Source organism: Puntigrus tetrazona, unplaced genomic scaffold (assembly GCF_018831695.1).
Source record: "Puntigrus tetrazona isolate hp1 unplaced genomic scaffold, ASM1883169v1 S000000776, whole genome shotgun sequence".
NCBI lineage: Eukaryota > Metazoa > Chordata > Actinopteri > Cypriniformes > Cyprinidae > Puntigrus > Puntigrus tetrazona.
Window position 1 is genome coordinate 844,741 of NW_025048382.1, and position 16,089 is coordinate 860,829.

The following is a 16,089-nucleotide window of genomic DNA, read 5'->3' on the forward strand; positions in this document are numbered from 1 at the left end:
GAATTCACATATTGAGCTAAGACAGTGTCTTAGCCACATAAAGTGCAAAGTGTGCGGACTAGTGCAAACAGCAAGGGAGTAGAGTGCAAACCCAGTGTGCAAACTAGTGCAAACAGTGCAAAGACAAAATTAGTGCAAGGCAGAGACATAATTAGTGCAAGAACACAAAATACAAACAACAATAATAAATATGAAGCGCACAACAATAAATATGACGTGCAAGAATGCTTATGGGACAGGAAGGCCATTCAGGTGTGGTTATTGAGGAGTCTGATGGCTTGTGGGAAGAAACTGTTCAGCAAGGAAGGAGGGTGAATAATGTGTGTGAGGGGTGTGTGGGGTCCTGTGCTATATTGTGGGCTTTGCGGATGCAGCGTGTGGTGTAGATGTCCGTGATAGAGGGCAGAGAGACACCAATGATCTTTTCAGCTGTCCTCACTATCCTTTGGAGGGTCTTGCGATCCGATACGATGCAATTCCCAAACCAGGCAGTGATGCAGCTGCACAGGAAGCTCTCAATGGTCCCCCTATAGAACATAGTCAGGATGGGTGGAGGGAGATGAGCTTTCCTCAGCCTCCTCAAGAAGTAGAGGCGCTGCTGGGCTTTCTTGGTGATGGAGCTGGTGTTGAGTGACCAGGTGAAGTTATCCGCCAGATGAACACCAAGGAATTTGGTGCTCTTGACGGTCTCCACCTTGGACCCGTCGATGGACAGCGGAGAATGGTCACTCTTTGCTCGCTTGAAATCAACAATCATCTCCTTTGTCTTGTCGACGTTCAGAGATAGATTGTTGGCTCTACACCAAGTTGTGAGCTGCTGCACCTCATCTCTGTATGCTGACTCGTCGTTCTTGCTGATGAGACCCACCACGGTCGTGTCATCAGCGAACTTGATGATGTGATTGAAGCTGTGCATCGCTGCACAGTCGTGAGTCAGCAAAGTGAACAGCAGTGGACTGAGCACACAGCCCTGAGGAGCTCCAGTGTTCAGTGTGGTGGTGCTGGAGATGCTGTTCCCGATCCGGACTGACTGAGGTCTGCCTGTCAGAAAGTCCAGGGTCCAGTTTCAGAGAGAGGTGTTCAGGCCCAGCAGGCTTAGCTTCTCTATCAGTTGCTGAGGGATGATGGTGTTGAATGCTGAGCTGAAGTCAATGAACATCATTCGGACGTAGTTTCCCTTTGAGTCCAGATGTGAGAGGTGGAGAGATGGAGGGTTGTGGTGATAGCATCGTCCGTAGAGCAGTTTGGACGATACGCAAACTGTAATGGGTCAAGTGAAGGTGGTAGCTGTGACTTGATGTGCCTCATGACAAGCCTCTCGAAGCATTTCATCACAATTGGTGTGAATGCGACGGGACGATAGTCATTGAGGCACAAAACCACAGACTTCTTAGGCACCGGGATGATTGTTGTTGTTTTGAGGCACATTGGACATTTGACAGAGCTGCTCAGAGAGATATTGAAGATATCAGTGAAGACATCCGCTAGCTGCTCTGCATACTCCTTTAGTACTCTGCCTGGAATGTTGTCCAGTCCAGCAGACTTCCGTGGGTTAACTCTATAAAGTGTTTCCGCTGGGGTGAAGCAGAGTACCGGGTCATTGGTATGAGGGGTGGACTTCCTCACCTCACGTTTTATTCTGTGCCTCAAAACATACGTAGAAGTCATTCAGCGCATATGGTAGGGAGGCGTCACCATCACAGACAGGTGAAGTTGTCTTGTAGTTGGTGACCGCTTGAATGCCCTGCCATATGCGCCGTGAGTCACTGCTGTTTTGGAAGTGGCCGTGGATTCTTTTAGCATAAGCACGCTTTGCTTCTCTGATAGCTTGGGACAGTTTAGCCCTCGCTGTTTTGAGGGCAGCCCGGTCCTTTGCTCTGAAGGCGAAGTCTCGCTCATTCAGGAGAGCACGCACGTTAGCGTTCATCCACGGCTTCCGGTTAGAACGTGTGGTGATGGTCTTGGAGATGGTCACATCATCAATGCACTTCTCGATGTAGCCAGTCACTGATGATGTGTACTCCTCCAAGTCAATGGAATCGCCGTTGGTTGCAGCTTCCTTAAATATTTCCCAGTCAGTACACTCAAAACAGTCCTGAAGAGCAGAGATGGATCCTGCTCTCTCTCTGTCTCTGTCTCTCTCTCTCTGTCTCTGTCTCTCTCTCTCTCTCTCTCTCTCTCTCTCTCTCTCTCTGTCTCTCTCTCTCTCTCTCTGTCTCTCTCTCTCTCTCTCTCTCTCTCTCTCTCTCTCTCTCTCTCTCTCTCTCTCTCTCTCTCTCTCTCTCTCTCTCTCTCTCTCTCTCTCTCTCTCTCTCTCTCTCTGTCTCTCTCTCTCTCTCTCTCTCTCTCTCTCTCTCTCTCTCTCTCTCTCTCTGTCTCTCTCTCTCTCTCTGTCTCTCTCTCTCTCTCTCTCTCTCTCTGTCTCTCTCTCTCTCTCTCTCTCTCTCTCTCTCTCTGTCTCTGCTCTCTCTCTCTCTCTCTCTCTCTCTCTCTCTCTCTCTCTCTCTCTCTCTCTCTCTCTCTCTCTCTCTCTCTCTCTGTCTCTCTCTCTCTCTCTCTCTGTCTGTCTCTCTGTCTCTGTCTCTCTCTCTCTCTCTCTTTGTCTCTCTCTCTCTCTCTCTCTCTCTCTCTCTCTCTCTCTCTCTCTCTCTCTCTCTCTCTCTCTCTCTCTCTCTCTCTCTCTCTCTCTCTCTCTCTCTCTCTCTCTCTCTCTGTCTCTCTCTCTCTCTCTCTCTCTCTCTCTCTCTCTCTCTCTCTCTCTCTCTCTCTCTCTCTCTCTCTCTCTCTCTGTCTCTCTCTATAACAGGATGCTTTATATAGAGGAGGCAGGCTGAAAGCAGCGGTCTGTTGTGATTGTTTGCTGCTGTAAAGCACGTTTTATGATGATAAAAAGCAAGAACATTTGTAACCCTGGAGCACAAAAGCAGCAGAGTGGTAGTAACAGTGTGTTGTATGGGTCCAATTGCAAAATTTTCCTTTTATGCAAAGAATCATTAGGATATTAATTAAAAGTGGTGTTCCGTGAAGGTATTTTGTAAATGGGGGGCCTCATTTTGTGAACCCAGTACAGCATCACTTCATCTTGGAAAGTCCTGCACAGTGTCCAGAGGGATTTCGAGCCATTCCTTTTGCAGAACAGTAGCCAGGTCACTGTGTGATGCCGGTGGAGGAAAACGCTTGTTGAGTCACTCTCAAGGTTTGGCTACATCAGTCTGGCCAGGCACAGTATAATAGATTCTGTGAAGCTCCCGGCAAACAGGAAACAGGAGAGTTGGGCAGCTGTGGTTTTATGTTTTTTGGACACAATCCGGATTAGCACCTGGATATCCCTTTCAAACAGCTTCCTCTGGTGTCCACAGTTACTCCTGTTGGATGTGGTTTGTCTATTAGCCTGGATAGCGTGGCTCTCAATGCAAATCAAAGACTTGCTGTCCTGGTCAAAGATGCGCCAAAGAGACACATTTGTCCTTTTTTCAACTCTGCTATGTCTCACATTATGCTGTGCGCATTGCAATATTTTATGTATAGCTGTGATATTGCTCTGCTAATTCAGCCTTCACACTCCACTCTTGGTCCAGTGTGTAATCAGTGAATATTGGCCACCAGGCTTCAGAAATAAAGCCATGAACCCTCCAACACAATACTGGCCAGTGTTTCAGCTTCATTGTCCAACCACTGTATATCAATGTAAATTACATTTTTGATTAGCAATATATGCATTGCTAAGAAGTTCATTTGGACAGCTTTAAAGGCTGTTTTCAGGTTCCAGCTTTTCAAATAGTTACATCTTTGGCAAATATTGTCCTAACACATCCCAACAAATAATACATAAATAAGAAGCTTATTTATTCAGCTTTCGGATGTATGAATCGAATTAAAAGTTCTTTGTTTGACAGTGGTGCTATATAGCACCTCAATCTATTTTTCACCCCAAATCTTTGTAGGCCGTGGCTGAGGAGCAGCCATTGATAGGATTCATCTCAGAAAGTAACGCACAGGTCGTACTTCACACCCAAAATCAAAAATTTGGAAATGAAACGAGATCGAAACCTTAAATGAAGAGCAAGCAACCCAAAGAACGAGATCTTGGGCAAATCATCATACCCGGTGGTGTTTTAATTGTACACGAGGCTACTGTAAAGCAACTGTTTCAAATCTCAATCTGTATCTTGTGTTATATTAACTCTAATCTTCCGCACGTACACCCTAAAGTGCGTTTGTGATATGCGTGGTGAACAAAATGAGTTATTGCGCTCGGCTAGACATAAAGTGCTGTGCCAGGCAACACCATCCTGGGATTCAGTCGCTTCCCACTCTTCACATGGAAAGTGCCGTGCAGGCTTTGAAAGCTGATGCTTTACACTGAGAAGAAAAAAAAATCCTCCTGTGAGCCATTACTGTATCTCCTCAAGAGTTCATAAGACCGCAGTAAACCACAATGACTGCGCTGCAGAAGGAAGACTAAAAGGTTTCTGGGTGGATTGCCAGCGGTAATAGCTTAATAGGAGAAGTGAGATTTTCTGCTCTAGTTTTCAAGCAAAACACGACCAATGTGACTCTGTAACACAATACAAGCGCGCGCGTCTCTTCGTGGTATTAATCTCGTGTCACCACCGCAAGCGAGAGCTGGAAGGAGCTAAATGTTGCGCGCATATAATAAATACATGGCTTGGATTCATTAGAGGCGTGTGTGTAGCTTCTGATTCTGTGTCCCCTCCCACCCGAGCTCGAGCGCACTGAATGCGCAGGAGAGAGAGAGAGAGAGAGAGATGATGGCGGAGGAAGATCGGCGCTGAGCGCATCTTTATATAATTGCGTTCACTGAGGTTATTGCAATTATAAAACATAATCGGCCTGCTCGCAAGATCCAGCCATGGGTAACGAGGCGAGCCTGGAGGGCGGTGAAGGGGCCACCATGGTGGGGATGTCTGTTTCAGCACCGAGCTCCGGACAGCTCCAGAAGCCCGTCAATGGCGCAGCGGCCGGGGCTGGAGCATCCTTCGAACCCAGGGCGGGGGTGAATAGGTAAGAGCAAGGCTCGCTTTTCCCGCCTGGTTATTTTACAGCGTTCGCTGCAGGGCCTCGTCGTCTGCGTCCTCGAATAAGATCTGGGATCCGACAGCGAGAAGCCGCGTGATTGATTGCGCGCGTGATGCCGCGATGCTTGTTTCTAGGCTACGATCTCGGTTCACGAACAGAAGCGTGCCGTTCGCTGCGGTGGCGAATTAAAGACGCGCTTTCTGATGTGCTGACGTCGTCAGATCAGAGGCTTCCACACACCTGAGCCTCAAGATGACAAACTGAGAGAGAGAGAGAGAATGATCGTGTGAATGAGAACGCGTTCCCTGCCACGCGTTTGAATATGTTCTCTCTTGAATAACAAACACAGCGTCATCTTTTATGGTGATGGTTCGTGAAATCACGCATGCTATAGAAGTCCGCCTCTGAATATATAGCCATATAGCCATCGTCTTCTTCAAGCACATGATTTCATGTTTCATGTTTTCTACTATAGTGCGTCTGTGCATGGCTCGATTTCTCTAAGAATCTGACGCTTCTTTCTGCAAATGGCTGTCGGTATGTGACGGAGGGTAAGAGCAGCTACAACTGTAAGTGCTTTTACATGAAGAATTGATAGCACTGCAATACACGCAGAGCAGCTCATTCATCCGTTCATCAGCAGCTCGACGGAGGAGTGACTCATATTTACATCCGAGGCTATATCTGATCTCTGGCGTAAGATGCTAAGAATAGGTTCGGGGTATTTGCGCTTTCAGATCCAGCCGTCATTCAGCGCCACGGCACATCTGGGGTTTTATTCCGTCGAGGATGGCGTGGAGGATTTTCCTCTTCACTCGAGCGATCCCTTTAAAAAAAAAACACACACGCACGCACGAACGCCGCTTCATTCATTCAGAGACGGCCCACGAAACTAGTCCAAACGCTTTCATTTCGCGAAAGTGGGACGTACATCGTGTGTAAAGTGTATTGTAATTATAAATCATTCCACTGGGTACTTTATTGAGACATTTTTTTTAATAATAACGCAATGCTGTCACCAAATTAACATGCTAAGTTCATGTCCTTGCTGTTGTCATGCCATCAGATTGGCAAATAAAGTTTCAGATGTATTATAGCCAAATTTGGTGGAGATCCAGTGAACGCTACAGTGGTTGTCCAATTTGCTAGCGCGCTAGGCTACTTAAAGGGACAGACATTTTGTAGCGGTGTCTGAACTCTACCTAGTGCACTTCATCGGTCCCATGCTGCACTGCGATGCTCACTGTACAACCCATGTACCCTGGAGACTGGCAGAAATGCGGTATGTGGGTTATGGAAAATGAATCCCTGTGTTTTACCAGAAGATGGCGTCAACAGCTGAATTGCACAGGTGTAAGTTCACCTATAATTTATGAATAAATTAACTTACACTTTGCATAAGCTAATGGCAGTTGTGTACCAGATAAGCACTGCAAGCTGCACTTCCTTTGCCCAAATTGTGCGAACTGAAAATGCGAATCGAAAAATACGGCTAGCTAATGGAAACCTGCATATATCCCAAAAACCCTCCCCTGAGGTGAATTCGAAAAAGGATCGTATTGACAAACTGCATGTTTTTTTTGGCATTTATAGGTTAAAAATTGTTGAAACGTTTTCGGGTTCACATCCCTTTAGAATAACTCGATCAAAAACACAGGCGAGGAAGACGCAGAAACGAGTGATCTTGTATACAAATATGTGCAAATGAAAACTATTGTGATCGTCAACAATAAACAGCATACAAAGGAATGTGAAATATTGATCCAGGAAGAGGTAAAGGACTTCTGGAGAGCGCTGATGGAAGCCATCCATCCACTGCATCTTTACTTTCATCATCATCATGAATATGATCCAGATATAGAATTTGATAAAAAAAAAAAAAGATTTTCTCAGCTTTTTGTTCATTCAAGTGTGGATAAAAACAATGCTTTGAGATATATATATATATATATATATATATATATATATATATATATATATATATATATATATATATATATATATATATATATATATATATATATATATATATATATATATATATATATATATATACAGTATATAAAGACTTTATATATAAAGACTAAGACACAAAATGTTTTGTAGAGGCTCTGTTCTTTAATTTAATGTATTGCATGTTTGGATATTCATACAACAAAATATTCTAGGGGCCACAAAATTTTAGTCAAAATCCTCAAAAATGTGTGGGATGTGTTTTTTTAAATGCTTAGATAGCCCCTGGTTCAAAAATAGTAATCATTTTAAAGTAACTAATTACCAAGGAAAGTAACTATTGCATTATTTTAAAAATTCAGTTGGATGCCCCCAATATTAAATGTTACATTAATGAAATAGACACTAAATATAATTTTTTATTATAAAACATTGTACATTCATCTATACTGTTTATCTACTGACATATAGCACCCGTCAGGCAAGAATTATAATATAATATTATTATAATTCGGCATTATATGAACTTTAGTCATCAGATATACCAAGTATGAATGCATATTTGTCATGTTGATTGAACGATAATGGGTGAGCGCATTTGCATGGTGTGCTGTGTATAGATGCTTTTCGAGACACACGAGAATCGGTTTGGAGGGCGGAAATGCAAGCAGTTGCCATGGTAACAAACGTTGTAATCTGCTTGTGCTAGCGAGTGAAAACCTTTTGCATCCGAGGCATTTACTGTATAAATATTGTATTAGCGCGTCTAGTCACACTAAGTGCAAATTGCCCACCTTGTTGGCAGAGGCTAATTGCACTTTCTCTGCCCTGCTGGTGGTGGAGAGTAAAAATCACACTTCTACTTCTTCCCACTGCATGCCAGCTTTTTTAATGTAAATGAAGAAAATTGGATGAATAGAGGATGAATGAAGCTCATTTTGTCACCACGCTGAAAACAATAGCTCCCTTTCTGCGCCTTTGAGAATCTGTTCCTAACGCTATAATAGTTTTTTGCCGAATTGTATGCTGTGTCGAATAACGTGCATTAAAGCAGTTGGCTTTTATTGTGACTTAAAATAGTTGTTACATTCTGTTATTCTGTTAATCGGAGCATAGCTGAACTGAATTCAGGTCACAGGACTGAGTGTAGTCCCTGTTGTATTATAACCACATAAATGAGAAATATTGTTGATTGATAGTGAATAAAAGCATATCTGATTGGCGAATGATATGTTGAGGCTGCAAAAATATACAAAATATCCAGCCATGTAATTAAAAATAGGAGTAGAGAGACACAGTAGCAGCTTTATCACAACAATGCATGCCTTGTGCAGCGATTTTTTAATTTGATCCCAAAACTAAAATCACCCTTGTGAGATATTTCAGACTGGTCGTGATTTGAACAGTGGATGCCGCTCCCAAGGGGCCTGCTTTGATGGGGACTGAGGCATCCTTATCCTATTTACAATGCTTTTGTCTCTTGTAGCTTCTTCGGTAAATGTCTCTTTTTCCATTTTACATGGCTGGATACTTTCCGGACAGACTCTTTTTGTCGTTTGCGGCAGGCACCAGTAGCAGTCATGCGTGATAAATCAGCATGATTCTGATAAACGAGCTTGGCAAGCTGCGCAATTGCATATACAGTGTGAAACAGTGATTTCCAATCCTGAGGGCCCACCACTCTGCACATATTGTACAACGCTCTTATCGTACACTTAATAGAGCCTTCCCCTAATGAACTAATGATCTACAAGTCATGAACTAAGACAAAAAAATGTACAAAACGGGGTCCAGAAACCTAAATCCTCTGTTGTAAAATGCCCTTAATACCTTGTATTTAGTTATAACCCTACAATGTTTGAATGGCATGATTTTCTGTTCTTATTTGACATACTATCTATACACAGACTTGCATATGATACACAATGGGTAGGGTTAGGGGTGTAGTGTTGATGCATATGTATGCCAAAATGCATATCTGCACGCGAAAGCTGCGTATCGTTATAACGTGTAGTCTACAGTATGGATTTCGCACATAGACAGTAGACTCGATTTTTTATGTGCATTATGGTTTACCACATCTGTTCCTGTTTATACTAATGTAGGTTTCAACCTCTAAGTTACAGCTTTGCAGCACTCCATGAGAACAGGCTTGCCTTCAGAAACTACAAAATAATGGTGTTCTCGAAATACTGTAGTCTCACTGAGTGCATGCGACAGAGGTGGCAGCTCAAGCTGCGTGAAAGAAAAACGAAGCGTAATAAGCAGGCTGGTGTTTGGGCAAGGCTAATGGCTGGACCCAGCAGACATTTACATTTAGTCATTTAGCAGACGCTTTTATCCGAAGCGTCTTAGAAATGAGGAAGACCACAAGCAATTTAACAGTACACAATTCCAAGATTTAACAGTAGGCTAGAGTAGAGTAGAAGTAAACTACCCATCTAACGTGCTCTTAAGTTTTTTGAACAATCAGCTTTCTAAAGCGCTTCAGCATTTTAAGTCTAACTGAATTGTGGCAGGACAATAACATCCTTACCCAGGAGCTCAGCTAGACAGACTGGCTACTTTTGGCAGAGACAGAAATTGATTACAGTATATCAGCCAAAGGGTCTGTAAACAAAGTCTATTGAATATTCGCATTCACATTTACGTCCCTCTGAAGCTGTCAGCTGGCTTCCCACCTAATAACCCCTGGGATTTGGGGTTTTAACTGGATTCATTGACTCTAATTTGAAGTAACGTCAATCAAGTTGAAGTGAGGTAAGCCTTTGGCCTGGACATGCTTAAAACTCACTGCTATTGCCGGACAGTAAGTGATCATTACTATCCAGCAGTCATTTTCACTCGAAAGCCAGCACAATTAACACATGAATTCTTGTTGGTCACAAATGGAATCTGCATCTGTTTCAGCATAATGGATCTCCAGAAATATTCAGACAGCAATGTGCCAATAGATTATGATTTTTGCTTTGATTGGGGGATTTGAATTCTTGAAATCTGGCTACAGCATTCACGAAAACTTATAGAGGAGCTTTCAATGCAAGAATGTTGACATACTTGTTGAAATGCTAATAAACAATGTATTACTATTATTCACTTCAAAATGTTCTGTTGTTGGCTGTAAGAAACATAGCCAGTATATATAGTCAGGATTAAGTTATTCATAAAGGATAGATCTATATCAACTGTTCACAATCTAACTTCATATCCACAAGATATTTCATACTTCAGTCTGTGAATGTGCTAATCACGACCACTGAAGTCAATGCTTGTGTTTATACCAGCTCCATGCTCATTGTTAAAGGTACACACATTATCATCACCTTTGGTTAAAAATAATGACTAATGCAGCTGCTGCAATAAAGCTATCTATATGACTTATAGCGAGAGGAAGAATTATATTTTAGTTGTATAACATTGTTTTTGATTTTTCCATTTCAAGGAATTTATCCGTTTTTTTGTAATTAAAGCGCTATTATGAGCAGGATTTATTTATTCCGCATCTCACCCAAAACATGCTTTTAAACCCAGTAACGGAGGCTTCGACTTTTAAAGGCAGACTAATCAATCCATCACTTTTATTTATATAGCGCTTTTAACAATACAGATTCTAACAAGCCAGTTCTACTTTGACTGGACGCCCAGCACTTAATTTCCAGTTCCATTTTAAGTGCATGTCAGATTGTGCAAAGGATTTATAGGGTATGTGTGTGTATGTGTGCGTCTGCTTCCTGTGATTTGCCCAAGGGGCTCATCTAGGTGTTCTAGATGGTCATCTCTTGGCTCCACCATCTGATCTGGATACGAACTGAGAAACAGAATAAGATAGAAACAAACTAATATTAGCATAGATGCCATTCTTTTTACAATCAAATGAGTACATTGTGTGTTATGAGGCCAGTTCCAGCTGATATAATTAATGCAGCCTAACAATCCTTTAATGGATTTTAATAATAGAAGCATATTAGTGTGCTATGTGTAAGCTAGGCAGAGTGTGTCTGCCTCCCGAACAGTGTTAGAGATTATTACACACAATCATACTTCCTAGTTCTAGTAAGGACTCTGGCTGCTGCGTTTTGGACTAGCTGAAGTTTGTTGATCAAGCGTGCAGAACAACCACCCAATAAAGTATTACAATAATCTAACCTAGAGGTCATAAACGCATGAATTAATATTTCTGCATTTGACGTTGAGAGCATAGGTCGTAATTTAGATATATTTTTAAGATGTAAAACGCAGTTTTACAGATGCTGGTTTTCAAAGAAAAGATTGTTATCACACAGCACACCTAGGTTTCTAACTGATGAAGAGGAATTAATAGAGCATTTATTAATAGAATAATTAGCACCACTTTTTGTGAATTTAGCATTAAGAAGTTACTCATTGTCCAGTTTTTTATATCAACTACGCATTCTGTTAGTTTCTCAATTTGGTGTGTTTCACCGGTCCGTGACGAAATATAGAGTCGAGTATCATCAGCACAGCAGTGAAAGATAACACCATGTCTGCTGATAATATCTCCCAGAGGTAACATGTATAGTGCCTAGTACTGAGCCTTGAGGTTCTCCATATTTCACTTGAATGATATGATACGTCCACATTTACTGCTACAAACTGATTACACTCAGATAAATATGATTTGAACCATGCTATGGCATGCCCATAGACTAATGTAGGTAATAACTAATAAATTATTAGAGAGAGAGAGAGAGAGAGAGAGAGAGAGAGTTTATCTGTTAGAGTCTGTGCGTCTCTCAAAATGTCTCTACTATTGAAACTTTATTAACTTTTTCTTATCCATTACCTTGCCAATTTTTCTGAGAGTTGTCATGGAAGAACTTAATTTTAAAAATACATTTAAAATAATCACTGGTGATTTGTACATGGGGCCCAGAAAACCAAGCAATGCCACTGAGAAAGGAGTTACAGGACAGAAAGGCAAAGACAAAAATGAGAGTGAGCATGCAAAATAGATTATGTCTAAAAAGATTTAATGACAGAAAAGTACTTTTTTTAGCTGGACAGGTAAGGGGATTAATTACTGTGTATGCTGCAATGTATCAGTGTATAAACTTACCAGTATCAATGTCATTTATTTAAAACTCAGAGATGGCCATGTTGATCCATGGCAGTGCAGCACCACTGTAAACTAAAGAACTACCGAGTGTTCCTTTAAGCAGTGGTGGGCCATCAGGGGCAATCGTGATGCCCGGGTCATAGAAATTTGCCCAAGGCCTTCAGAATCAACAGCGCAGGCTTCTGTAGCTTAAAATCAATGGCAGTGAAAATGTTGGATTAACCAATCAGATTTTGAGTTGGCAGCTCTTGGGCCTTCTAGCAGGTTTACGATAATGTCGGCATTTTCTCGTCCTTTGATTGGGTGATCATAGAGTGTACTAGTCAGTTCCTTCAAATCATATTTGTTTTCATAGTATTCTTATTGTTTTTCAAGCTTCGTACAACTTTCTGTTCAGTGCATTCTGAATAATATTTGCCCTCTGTAAATATAAATACTGAGTACTGAATCCGCCTTGTATGGATTATTTTAATGTTGTTAGCTTTTTTAGCATTTATTCTCGCTAAATTACATGAGATACCTCGCTATGATGCAGAGCATTTCCGTGTAAGATATATGGTTTCTATAACCGCTGCATTATTATGATGGTTATGGTTGTTAAGAAGAGTTTAAATAGTTCATGTCCACTGAAGGCCTAGATGGGAAATGCACGGCCTGCCACTGCCTTTAAGGATGTATCTGTCATTATGTGTCTGGTCCGTCTTATGTTAGCTGGCTAGAAGCTGTTTGCTCAGCAAAGATTTATATTCAAGGGTGACTCAAGAAGTACCAAGGTACATTCCACATTGCTTCTAATTATAAACTTGCAAATTTTGCTAAGCTCTTCCCTGCCATTTCGAAGTGCACTCCGCTTTGAAAGTTTGCGGCCTTCAGAGGATGTATTTTTTTGCTGCATAAATAATTGAGACTGCCTCATTTCAGACAAGTAACCATTATAAAAGTGACTGTTATTCCTCATGCAGTGTAATTACTTTCATTTCATTCTTACTTTGCAATGCAAAGTCCCTTTTAAAGTAGACACAACGTGCATGTACGCTTCATTATTGACACAACATAACACTGTGCATAAATCTTAAAATAGTCCTAATTACATGCTGCTTTGATAAAGCTACATGACATCTGGGATATGATAGTCTCACAATGACGCATTGTTTTCAAATTTGAAGTCAATTAAATACCAGTGGTTATATAGGCTAATTATGCATTCTTTTAACTTGTTTACCATATTATTCATTATTTCAAGTAAACATATATTTATTGATATAAATAAATGTAGATAATCTTTTAGGACTACAACAGACTAAGCGATTCAGTCAAGAGCAGCGAGTGATTTTACTTTTGTTGCTTGATTTGGACAATAGCAACTATAGACTGCTAACCTTTAAAACCGAATTCACGAATGCAATGGATGCAATGTACTGATTCGTGTTTTTCCTTTCCGTTCACTTAAGATGTAATGGACAGCTCAGCATAATTTTGTGTGTAATTCTCTGTTCATCCTCCGTTCTAGAGTACTTGCGCCGCTGTGTGAAATGCGCTCTCTGTGTGTTTACATGCTTCATTGTCTGCCCTCAGAAAGTGGACTGAATCAAGTTCTCTCTTGCATCATCAGATTTATCCATATGCCTGCTCTTCTCTTACTCCCACATAGTGAGATTTTTGAAGGTTTTATGACACGTGCAGCAAGTGTAGCTCATGTCCTGTAGGATTGATCAATAGGTTATGAAATGTTGGAATGTAAGTTAAGCACACCGAACCACTCAGCAGATTCGTTCTGAATGAATCTGGAAATTGTCAATAGATTTTTGTTATAGTTTTTGTCATTTAAAATTAGTTTTCGTTCGTTATCATCAAGTTTTTGACGGCGAAAAAACTGTCGTTGATGAAAATTATGATGAAAATGATGACGAATATTACCCGTCGACAAAATTAACACTGCTGGGGAACACACTTGGACTAAATTGATTACTCTGATTGAAAGGTCTTGCATTTACAATAGAAGCACATAATTGCAAGATCATCTCTAATACATCTAATTACTTTTTTCCTCTCATTATTTTTCTTTACATGTTTACTATATAGGGTTTTTCTTTCAGACTTATTTAGTGTCTCATTCAATTTGGTGGGCGAGCCGTTTAGCTGTGTGGCACCCTGACCCTTATGTACACATAAACTTTTTATGAAAAAAAAAAAGTTATCTCCTCATATGTTGGCCTTACTTAACCTTTTTTGTCAATAGGTTCCACACAACTTTAAGTAACAAAATTGATTTCAGTAAACTTAAGTTAATTAAGTTGAACCAATGGTTCAAAGGTTACCTCCTCTTACTCTGCTTTGCTTGCCCAGAGAATTTAACAGACGAAACCTGATTGGCTGACTTGTACACTCACAAGAATGGACAATCTGACAGGATTGTTACTATGAGGTGAATCAGATCTCACACATTTCATTTTCATCAGGCAACAAATTTGACAGCTACGTTATTATTCCAGCTAACGTTACGACTAGTCCAGATAATCACAAGAATGCATATGCAAAAACACATGGTGATATACAAATCGTCGATTTGTTTTACACACATGCACGGGGACATTATTTCATAAACAGCATAGTTTAGTGCATCTGTCCAGTTTCTGTCCAGTCCGCTCGTTTTAGTGTTTTACCACAGCTGTCGTCCATTTTATGTCAGGCAGTGACATCGGGTTTACGATCATATTTCTTATTTAAGGCTATATAATGTCGACATTTTATGTAGCCGAATCCGCATTGTCTTGAAAGAGCCGCCTAAAGTCTTCCCTTTGTTTGGCATCTAGCTAGCGCTGTGACCTAATTGTGATGTTGTTTCATTTGATTGGCCTGGTCATGCATCACTCAGAAAAAACAGGCCAATCAGAAGAGAGTCTCATAAATAGTAATTAGACAGGCCAAAACTGACCTGTTTTTGACAGAGCTCCTGAGAAAGGAGCTGTAAAAAAATATTGATATGTTTTTTGTTACTTATACCACAAATATATTTTCTTGAGGACATCAACACCTCCAAAAAGGTGAACAATACGGGACCTTTAGGCAAAGTGTTTGTAAAGAATTTTGTTGGATTATTGTTATTTACACAACAGTGACGGAGAATAATTTTTTGAGTGCAAGGAAGATTAAGTTCAGTTACATTATGACGACTACTAGTGTTTCAAACGGACAGGGTCCAGGTGCAGCTTTCAAACAACAGACTGTCCTTATCGGCTCTGGGTAAAGCATTTATGACATTTCTTACTTCTGCACGAGGCTGAGTTCAATTTTTACATTTAATTCATGGATCTGGGTCTGCTCAGTGAAGAACATTTCTGGGTCTCTTTCAGTACAGGCATGAGTTTATGGCTCTGTGAAGAACTCAACATCTAGGAATTGAGTTTGTCATCCATTTTTGCTCCATTCAAAGCCGTTGCACTGCTGCAATGTAAGCAATGAGGTTCCTGATTCAGTTCTTCCGGCTTGTTTGAATTTTGGTGTCCAGGGCACTGTGAGTCCGGAGACTATTGTGTACACTCTGAGTTTTTAAAAGCTTAGCTTAATTGGATGCGATAAATGAAGTGCCTTTAAATGGCTGTTGAGAAAGCATTCTCCCATGAAACAGACTAGAGGCTTGGGCCCAGAAATGATATCCTAAGTCACGACCAGTGTTGGGTGTAACGCGTTACTTAAATTACTTATACACTGAAAAAGTAAAGTATACTATGAATATAAAGCTTGACATGTCTACATTTAAATTAATGATTTCAAATCAAAATAAATATTATGTGATTATGTAATCCATTATCATATCTGAAAGCTTAGTGTCTACTGTTAAATTAACAAATTTGAAATGAAAACAGATATTATTTGATTATGTGATCCATATGAAAGCGAGGTACAGTCTTTCCCAGATCTGAATGCTTAGTGTCTATTTTTAAATGAACGAAAACAAATAAATATTATTTGATTATGTAATTTTCATGAAACTACTTTCCCGTATCTGATCTCATTAC

The 16,089-nt window shown here is 40.7% G+C and overlaps 1 protein-coding gene across 6 annotated transcripts in view; it reads left to right on the forward strand.

Moving 5' to 3' along the window:
- The first annotated feature begins 4,764 nt into the window (after positions 1–4,764).
- bsna (bassoon presynaptic cytomatrix protein a) overlaps positions 4,765–16,089 on the forward strand; it is a 53,296-nt gene continuing 41,971 nt past the window's right edge. For all 6 annotated transcript variants that reach the window (XM_043233308.1, XM_043233309.1, XM_043233313.1 and 3 more), the window contains exon 1: positions 4,765–5,025. In XM_043233308.1, coding sequence (XP_043089243.1) covers positions 4,874–5,025 — 152 coding nt within the window. In that variant the 5' untranslated portion in view covers positions 4,765–4,873. The remainder of the gene's footprint in view (positions 5,026–16,089) is intronic.